Source organism: Metschnikowia bicuspidata, assembly GCF_001664035.1.
Source record: "Metschnikowia bicuspidata var. bicuspidata NRRL YB-4993 chromosome Unknown METBIscaffold_5, whole genome shotgun sequence".
Lineage (NCBI taxonomy): Eukaryota > Fungi > Ascomycota > Pichiomycetes > Serinales > Metschnikowiaceae > Metschnikowia > Metschnikowia bicuspidata.
In genome coordinates this window covers 202,175-211,741 of record NW_017387735.1, presented here as the reverse complement: position 1 = coordinate 211,741, position 9,567 = coordinate 202,175, and the positions used below count along the sequence as shown (strand labels likewise).

The 9,567-nt window shown below is 46.5% G+C and overlaps 5 protein-coding genes across 5 annotated transcripts; 2 read left to right on the top strand and 3 right to left on the bottom strand.

Annotated features, from left to right (window-relative positions):
- The first annotated feature begins 216 nt into the window (after positions 1 to 216).
- Positions 217 to 2,287, top strand: BCR1 (transcription factor BCR1). The gene has a single exon (XM_018855008.1). The coding sequence runs from the start codon at positions 689 to 691 to the stop codon at positions 1,910 to 1,912; it is 1,224 nt and encodes a 407-aa protein (XP_018710309.1). The 5' UTR covers positions 217 to 688; the 3' UTR covers positions 1,913 to 2,287.
- Positions 2,288 to 2,662: 375 nt separating this feature from the next.
- METBIDRAFT_45560 (uncharacterized protein) lies at positions 2,663 to 3,550 on the bottom strand (the record flags this gene model as incomplete). Its single annotated transcript, XM_018857930.1, has 2 exons — positions 2,663 to 3,219; positions 3,394 to 3,550. 2 exons carry the CDS (start codon positions 3,548 to 3,550, stop codon positions 2,663 to 2,665), a joined length of 714 nt encoding a protein of 237 aa, XP_018710308.1.
- Positions 3,551 to 3,819: 269 nt separating this feature from the next.
- On the bottom strand, positions 3,820 to 4,785 carry PPZ1 (salt homeostasis regulator; the record flags this gene model as incomplete). Its single annotated transcript, XM_018857826.1, has 1 exon — positions 3,820 to 4,785. The coding sequence occupies one exon, from the start codon at positions 4,783 to 4,785 to the stop codon at positions 3,820 to 3,822; it is 966 nt and encodes a 321-aa protein (XP_018710307.1).
- A 693-nt stretch (positions 4,786 to 5,478) lies between these two features.
- Positions 5,479 to 6,252, bottom strand: METBIDRAFT_207789 (uncharacterized protein). The gene has a single exon (XM_018855006.1). It carries the CDS (start codon positions 6,101 to 6,103, stop codon positions 5,603 to 5,605), a length of 501 nt encoding a protein of 166 aa, XP_018710306.1. The 5' UTR covers positions 6,104 to 6,252; the 3' UTR covers positions 5,479 to 5,602.
- Positions 6,253 to 8,218: 1,966 nt separating this feature from the next.
- Positions 8,219 to 9,244, top strand: METBIDRAFT_12825 (uncharacterized protein; the record flags this gene model as incomplete). The annotated part of the gene is made up of 1 exon (XM_018854270.1): positions 8,219 to 9,244. The coding sequence occupies one exon, from the start codon at positions 8,219 to 8,221 to the stop codon at positions 9,242 to 9,244; it is 1,026 nt and encodes a 341-aa protein (XP_018710305.1).
- Between the last annotated feature and the right edge of the window lie 323 nt (positions 9,245 to 9,567).

The window sequence follows — 9,567 nt, the reverse complement described above, 5'->3', positions numbered from 1 at the left end:
TTTTTTTTTTTTTTTGGGCTGTATATTGTTTCCTCCCCTTTCCCGTCCTTCTTTTTTCAGGGTGGCTTGCACTGACGCAGCGCACCAACCTCCGTTGTCCTGCACTACTTGTGGCTCTTACACAGTACCCGCTTCCGATCTCGTCCTTGGAGGGCATTTTTCCTGAAGCGCCAGTCTCTTCTCTTCACAGCTACTGGTCCTTTTTCCCCTCCGTCCCTTTTCTCGATCAGCGGACCCCCTTTCTTAGCCCGATCCAATCTCGCTCGCGAGACCCCGCCGCGCCTCCCAGACTGAGAATCTCGATCCGAGCACCCTCCACCAAAACAAGCCTGAGCCTAAGCCCTCGCCCCGCATACCTCGAGTTTCTCCCTCTCCGGCTCACTGGGCGTTCCCGTTTCCCGTCACGTGCCGCCCGCTTTTTCGAAGGTATTACAGACTCTCTTTTCCGAAGCGATTATCCAACCAGCTCTTTCCGTGGGCTTTCCTCCAGCTCCACGCGCTTTGTGATCTCGGCGCTTAATCTACCTTCGTTTCCAGACACCGCATCCGCGTCTCGCATTCCGAACGCTTGACCTGTGCCCTCTGTACCAAGCTTTTGCGGAAAGCCCTGGTCTTATATACATACGCCATTCTTAGCGGACGTGTTTTCTTTTTCTTCCCGCGCTGAACTATCTTTCCTCTCCAAAATATGTCTGACAAGAGACCTGGCGAGCCACGCGTGGGAAAAAAAAGCCTGAAAGGCAGGGTGTTCCAGTGCACCGGGTACGCAAACTGCACCAAGTCGTTCACGCGGTCCGAGCATTTGGCCCGCCACCGACGCAAGCACACGGGCGAGCGGCCCTTTTCTTGCCAGCTCTGCTCCAAAAGCTTCTCCCGCTTGGACAACCTTCGGCAACACAAGCAGACCGTGCACGCATACAAGAGCTTTCCGAAAACACCGGCGGACCCTTCCGAACAGAGCTTCCGGTATTCGCCAAGCCAGCCGACAGGCGCATCTCTAAGTGCCGATCCTCGCCGCGCTCAAGAAACACCACCGCACTTCTTATCGATGAAAACGGACGAGCTGGCATCGGCCCATAGATCGAAGCTGCCGCCCGATCTCCTGTGTGGCTTTGTGCCCCCGCCGGGGAATGGGATTTCTTCAAAGCACATGATCTCGCCTCCGCTTTCGGGATCCTCCGTAAGCACCACTTACATCCCGCAGTTTCTCGAAAATCCCCGGCTGGCGCTGCTTGCAGACACTGCCCCGAGCTCGCGCCTCGGGCTGATGGCCGCTGTGCCCACTGACACTGAGTTTTCAGAGGCTCGTGACACGATCAAAGAGCCTTTGAAATTCAATCCGAAAAACAGGCCTCGGCCGCTTTCGCTTCTACAATCTTACTCCGATGACAACTTCCATAACAGGGTGGTGCCGGTGCCTACAGTGCGTATAGACCCGCCTCTCAAAACAGCACCGCCACTCTCGACGTTTTCGCTGCTGTATATGCTTGACCTGTCTCTCCCGACACTAAGACCATTAATTGCTGGCACCATGGTCTCCCCATTATCCCCACTTTTTCGTCAATCATTCAACCAGGTCGCCTCTACAACCACCATGAGAGGATCCTCTCTTTCCCCTGTCATCCGGAGCCCGTGGCTGCAGCAGAGCATTCCCTCTGTTAGAATCCCGTCAATCACATCAATCCCATCAATCTCACAGTCGTCTACATCCGCTCTTCATCCCAACCCTGAAAAAGACCACAAAGCTCTACCCCCGCTCAAGCCCAACTCTGTACTCCGAGAAGTGGCACCTGCCAAGCATACGGAGTCGAAATCGCCTCTGGACAGAAAAGTGAACATCAATCATCTATTGTCGGAAGACACTCCGGCGGCCGAGGAGACCCACCCACGGGTTCAGGTTGAGAAGTTGTGAAAATTTTGATTGTGCCATGTCGATTTTGACCTTAATTTTCTTCTATGAAATGCATTACTTTGCACCTCGACGCGTTTTATGTCTCAAAGACAAATTCACGGTATCCGGCCACATTAGATCGGGCGGCGCCGCATATTTTGGGACGACGTGTCTGAAATATATAATTCAGCAGGACCTCTCAGCATTAGATGCATATCTTTACATTTCAATAATTATACAACCTGTTTTTAGCGACACATATGCGCATTCGTTCAAAACCAGGAGTAGTGTGGTGATCTACCCTCGAAGCAGCAGGTAGTCAGAGTATATATCACACTTTTCATGGGAGAGTTCGAGGGCATTCCAAAATCAAAAGCTATTATCTTTTATGGTTAGTGAGAAATAAGCAAGGTGCTTTAATTGTATTTCTTCTAAAAGTCAATACGCGATTTTTTTTGCTGCCCTCATGCTAGTCTGCAAAATCACGTTCGTACCTATCTTGGAGTCGGTTTACTATGTTGGTGTTGAACATTCTAACACCGGCAATGCAAAGTCTGAGGCTCGAGATAGACAAATGTATTGTTACCTGTCTTCCTTCTCCAAAAGCTTTTGAAGGGTCCATGTTATCGATTGGTTGTGTAGATTTGCAATATTCAGCTGTTCCAGTCTGACAGTTGAGTGACCAACAACAATACTACAAGTGACAAGTATGTGTTCCACATGAACAAAATCATTCATTCACGAAAAAGAAATGACTGTAAAAGGATCTTTTCATATCAAATAGTCAAAGTTAGAGATTTGATTCCTATGCAAGCCTCCCCCATTTAACTGTTTAATCAAGTTCCCTAGAATGTTGACTTGCGTTGCCAAGCGCTCCATCTGCTCGTCATGCAAATGACCTACGAGGATTTCGATGAGTTTGTTTGAGAATACACGCACTGATTCCAAACTCTCAAGATACTTGCAATATGTCCCCCAAAGCTCGTCCTCAAGAGGAAATTTATGTTCAGCACAGAGTATCCTTGCCGCAAAAATTCGTTCAATGTTCAACGAAGAGACATCCTGTGTCAATTTAGGAACAATCGTTTCAGATAGTATCTGCTCATACGAGTTATAAATACTCAAAAGCTGCTTATTCTCGGCCTGCTTGCTCTGTTTTATAATTAGAAGCCTGTAGTTGTCTATTAGCAATTGGCGTATCCGTGTGCTCTTCACCTGTGCGAACTTGGTCTCGTCGTATTCCACACTATCAAGATGCAAATTATTATCCAAGTGGCTCCGAAGATAATCACCACTATATTCCGCCTCAGCATTGTCACTTTTGTCTGCTTTCAGTGAGGGCGGGTCCTCCGAACCTAGGGGAATGCTCGTTTTACACTCTGGGTGCTCCCTTTCTTCTATTTGTTTGACTTTCTGGGCGCTCGGAGGATTACCGGATATATTTTCATTGGCCCGGAACTCAATATGAGAATTATCTATATCTTTACATGAGATATAATCACCTAAATTTGGGAGTTTTAGTCTGGTGTCTACCAAATCTGTCAAACGGGCAAGGATTATGTCGTTTTCTCGAACTGAACGGTAGATTTCTTGCGCAATTTGGTTCATTGCGATACAGTTCTCAGTATTGAGATTGTAATAGCAGTTATCGGACGCCATTTTGCTGGCGAGGTAACATGTACAGCATAGTTACACTTGTGAGGACACCAGACTGAACGAGGTTCCAAACGGCATGTGGTCACGTGATAAAGAGGCTATCTGTCGATGCAGCCTACAAGTTCTAGGGGAAAAAAAGACGACTTGAGTAATCACAAGTGGCGTACTTGCAATCTATGTAGCAAAATAAAATGAGTTGGAAGGTTATTTGTGGTGAAATATAAGCTCGAATGCTCGACCCTGGGATCTCACCAGTAGGTAGAGCGCATCACCTACTCAGTTTTTTGCAGCTGGAGCAGAGCATTCTTCCTCTCTTGTTTACCCTTCTTCATGGCTTGTTTTAAAGCAACAGAGTCCAATGGGTCAAGAAGTTCAAACAGACATAGTAACTCTTCTGATACACCCATTACAGCACCCCAATTGTCGAACTCACCGCAGTAGTTAGGCGCACTGAACACAGTAACCAATGTCCTGTCATTGAAAAATTCGTACCCATCTTCTACCACCATATGGGCTCGGCATACCAAGTCAAAGCCAAACTTCTGTAAGAACTTATTGATGGCAACTTTAGAAAACACATAAGACACGCCTCGCTCATTGTCTTCCCATTCGTTTATTGTGTCTGCCGGATCCGACCAGAGCAAATCATTAAGGAGGCCAAAGTCAGGAACATCTGTGGGGCGAGCGATGTTTCGGATCTCGTCCATTGAATTGAGAACTGGGGAGAGTCCTCCATGCACGCAAAAAATCTTCCCTGCAACAATTGCAGCGATCGGAAGAGTATTAAAAGTATCAATAAAAAACTTCCACGTCTTGATATTGCAACGGCGCTTACACTCGTCATAAAACCCATAGACTCGTGTTACGTTAGCACACTCATGGTTACCTCTGAGAAGAAAAAAGTTCTCGGGGTACTTAATCTTGTAGCAAAGAAGGAGTAAAATAGTTTCCAAAGATTGCTTTCCGCGGTCGACATAATCTCCAAGAAATAGATAGTTTGTCAGTGGGGGGAACCCGCATTTCGTGAACACACGAATTAAGTCTGAGTACTGCCCATGCACGTCGCCCACAACTTTCACTGGAGGAGAAAGCTCTAACAACGAAGGTTGCAGCAAGAAAACTTCGCGTGCCTTGATGCAAATTTGTTGGATTTCGTTGTTTTTCAAACACACGAATTTCGTTCTCTTCCCCAGATACCCCGCATCGAGCAATCTTTGGATATAGTCCTCAATATCCATATTATTCGTGAGCTCTGGTTGCTCGCCGAGAAGCTCTTTTGAGTTTCTAGAAGAGCCGCGTCTCGAGTGATTACTGAAGCTCGAGAGCGAACGTCCCGATTTGCGAGAGGACACAGAAATAGCGTCGGATTTGTCTTCTTGTGTGCCTCCTGCGCTCACCCCAGTATGTTGCGGAGTCAATAATGAGCTCGAGCGATTCGAGTGGTTTGTAGATGATCTCGAGAGAGGGGTGGATAAGTCATCGCCGCTGGATGTGCCGCTGACGCCTAGTCTTGCCGAAGAATCGGTATCGCTTGCGTTTCTTGTCATGAGAATGGGCGATTTCGGCTCAGGGGTCCGCATTGACGCGTGGGACAAGTTGGGGTTGCCCTCTCCATCATCACTGGGAGTTGTGGCTTTCGGTAGAGAGCTTGCCGAACTTCTTCGATGGGGCGGATGAGGAGGGTCATTTGCACTTGCGTTTGAGAGCGAGATTCTGGATCTAATAGAACGAGAGGATTTCGCTGATGAAGCAGTATCCGTACGAGTAAGGGCGGAGCCGCCTTTCGATTTGGAAGGGCTATTTCCCATTTTCTAATCTAGAAAAAAGATAGCTCTGCAACAGAAAGCCTGTTGGGGAGGATGTCAATCGGGATTCCAGGAGTGTATTTGGCACGGCTCGAAAGCGGGCGCAGTCTAGGCTTTGTGATGATGGAATAGCGTCTCCGATGCACAAAAAATCAGGCTTTCTAAAAAATATCCGCGCTGGTTCTAGTAACAGTCTTTTCGCGTATGTCTTGAGTAGCCAACAGCAGAAACAGGTGAGGACAGCGAATTGCTAGGACTTGTATAGGGGCAAATGGAAGTGAAGTGTCGAGTCTGAAGGCGCTCGCCAAAAGTCTAGTCTATGCTGACAAGCAGCAAAAGGTGTGGCAGTAAAGTCAACAAAGCTTGGCTGGAAGACTACCCTCAAAAATTTTTTGAAAGCTTGATAGCAAGACAAGGCGACAGGAGTATTTCGGTGACGAAAAAAAAATAGCCAGTTCAAGGAGCCAGTATATAAGTTACGTGGCGGTGAGGTGAAGTTTGATAAAGACTTTCGGAACACTCGGGGTTCTAGATGAAAATAATTGCGCGGCAGGGGTTGGGTGCTGAGGGGGGAAAGGAAGCTGGGACTATTTGAGTTCAGGTAGTTCAACACAATCTTGAGGTACAACAATGGAGAGAAAGCCAGGGAGCACGTGACCCCGAAAGAGGCTCTGTATGGCGATATCCTGCATGGAGGCCCAGGTGCGGCGAAGAACCCGCCAAAACCAAGAAAGCAAGGTCGAGGCGCCATTCAGCTTGCGAGGCGCTACGCGCAACATTGCTGCAAAATAATTCACGGCGTAGTCAGCAGAATTATTTCAAGATCCAGGATTTTTTTTGTATTTGCGAATCCGAGCCCTAAGATCTGGCCTTTGTGCTGACCCAGCTTTTCAATTGCGCGCAGTGGCTCGTATTTCTAAAACTAACAGTCAGTGGCAAGACTTCAGAGGAATCAAAAAGTGCTTATTGGTGAAGATGTTTAAGACGGATTTAATACCAGTGCAGAACGACGGCTCGTGCTTTCTTATGTAAAAGCTAAAAATACATTTTCAGCCTTGGTTGGTATATGTCGGTTGAGCCGCCTCACTCTTCAGGGTCGCCCCAAACATAGCATATTTCTGCCAAGCCACCCAATCGCATGTCCTAGCGCCGCGTCTCTCGTAGTGAGTTATTACACAATGAATGTCACAGGTCGGAAGATATAAGCCCCCCTGACTGAGTGTATAAAAAGGCTCTGCAACATCGTGACCTTTTTTTGGAATACTACACATATATCTACACCAGCTCACTGGCGACATCAATGGGGCGACAACGCAGGGCCTTAGCTGGATTTTGACAAGGCGCTGTTTTCGCCTGTTTGATTCCTTCTCATACGAATCCCTTGAACCGCGTGTTGTTCCTTTCACAAAAAAAAAACAATTACTTATAGCACAAATTCCGTAGCTTCAATGCGGCGTGCAGAGATGGTTACCACATGGCCCGGGCTTCAATGTTGGCCGTCACTGTCAGAAAATAACAATGCCACGTAAAATCTTACCCTCGGTTTTTCTGGAAGCATATCAGGCTTCACCGGAGAAGCCTGGTCAAAAGTGGATGTTTTGCTGTGTTCCCAAACGTGTAGATTCTACTCGGAGTCCAGAAAATTACCTCATGGTGTTTGAATTAATTCAATACTTTGTACAAAGCACAACAGCAGATACGCAGGCTACAAACCCCGCCTGAGCACTGTTCTTCTTATCATCCTTTCAGTACGATTGTCTGGCTCATGGAATATAATCAATCGCCAGGTAGTTCAAAAGAACAGCATTGTGAAAGCTATAAAGTAAACCCTAAAACTGGTAAAACACCGGGGCTTTGGCAATCTCAGCGATCGAGCAAGAAGGAGGATGAATCAAGGAAATAATTACCCGGCTAAATTAGACATTGTGTCTACAACTGTTCTCGTCGTGTGACAGCGACACATGAATTTGCGCAGACTTCTAGTTAAAAATAACAATTATAGTTTTGCACTAAATTTTTCTCTAATTTTCTGAAGCGACCTGACTTTCGCAGCAGAAGCAAAAAGTCGTTTCGCCGTCATGTTACTCGAGGGCAAGCGAAAATACATTGCTCTGTATCAAGACCACTTTGATTTAAAAGTTGATTGTCTTTGATTTGGGGCAAACAGCAAAATCATTCAAAGTCTCTACAAGGCATAGCCACGTGTGTACCTTGCCATGAATCTATCAATTTTTTTAATGCCGATCAATAAACTTGTCCAAAAGTTGTTGAGCTGTTTTTAACTACGACAAGTTCATCCGTTCAAAGTCGACATTTGACGCTTATTGTGACACGGTACAGTCACAAGTGTGAAGTTCATGTGTACTTACAAAACGAATAAACACATGTCAAGAAGTCATAATCCAGGCCCACCACTCGCGAAAATTGAAGCGAGTGGACGCAGAATCAATCTGAATATTAATGCCAACACACTATAACAGATCACAATTTGCAGCCGATTTGTCCATGCTTGTCAGCTGCAACCAAGTTGAAACTTTCAGGCCCTACTATAAAAGCAAATATGAAAGTGAGGCGAAATTTTAAATTAATCAAGGGCTATTCAAGTCCAAGAAGCTTCGCCGCACATGAGCCGATTTCGCAGACTGCCACGGCTATATCATGGAGGCCAGATTCCCCAGATCTTATCGCGCGGGGGCTCAATGTCCCACTTCCCCCGCCTATTAATAGGCCTGCACTTCGCCGTCTTTATGTTTCCATTCGTTTCCCTGCTTCAGCTTTGTATACCACATATTTGAAGCCACGACGCGACGCCCTCGTCACAAATTCTTAAGCACCTCTCGGATCTGAATCTTGGTTATGCTCAGACATGTTTTCCGTCATTCCAGAAGACCATGAAACAAGCCCAAAACGAAAACCACGACTGCCTCAGTCTCAGGGCGCTAGCACGGGTATTCTTAACAATCCTAGTTCCCTGAGACTGACACTAGTTCATAAGTTGCTGAACATATCTATTTCTCCGGTTTCCATTCTGGACTACCGCCGTGTGGCAAAAACACTTGCCTTGGCGTTTGACAAAGACCCGTTTGTCAATTACATTCTCAGTACCCAGATCGAGTACTCGCCTCACCAGACTCGCCTCATCAGTAGAAAGCACCAGTTGATGTTGTCATTCTTTGAGTTTTCGGTGTACGAATGCATGTCTGTAGGGGGTTTGGTCTTGGCTGTAAAAGACAACAACTTGGAGCTAGATTTGATCCGGCAGCAGTTGAAACCCCCGGTCTTATACAAAATACCTTACTTGGGCGCCGCCTGCTGGAATAAGTTGGTATACGATCGTAGTGAAAACTGTTTCGACTACCCTTCCTCCAGGTCTTCATTGGCAAACATCCACCCAACGTCATTGAAGTTCAGTCTCTTCTCATCCTTGGCAAAATGCAAACAGAAGATCCTGAGAGTAGTGGAAGACCAGTTGCATCGAGAACGGGACTTCGTATTCGAGCAAATGTTATCTACTGGCTCGTCAATCAAAACCTCAGATACCATCTGGTATCTAGGAGACGTCTGTATAATTCCTTCCATGCAAGGACGTGGCTTGGCAAAGAAGTTGATGATCCATTGCTTGGGAAATTATATGATTGGTCATTGGTGTTACTTGGAATCTTCCAACGCTGCCAACCGCAAATTTTACGAAAAACTTGGGTGGTCATTGAAGAAAACCTTTGTCGTTGATGAAGAGTTCTCTGAGCACAGCTCTGACGATAGGGACTTCTGGGGATCCAACTCGAGAGACAGCTCTTTCAATGACGAAAAGAAGAGCAGTACGCGCCACGAGATCCTCTACATGGACTCATTTGTTATGTTTGCTGGAGTGCTGGCTCAGTCCAGTCTCTAGTGTTTCGTTTTTCCCCGACTTTTCATACCAAATTCAGCTTGCTTTCATTGACTTGAGTAGCCATAAATGTGATATACGCATGAGCTGTTCGACCTTGCAAAAGGGGAACAGCATGTACATTGACAGCGGGGTCTGACAAACCATTCAACTCCGATAGTCAATTGTTACTTCCATAGGGAGTGACTCCAGTCGAGCTTTTCTCATCTCGCCCAATATTTATGACTTCTGTACGGTCAATTGAACGGCTTTAGTTCGAGGATTTATGCACGGCCATTGTGATTTACCTGGAAGCCTATCTTCCCGTCATTCTACTGGGGAAATCT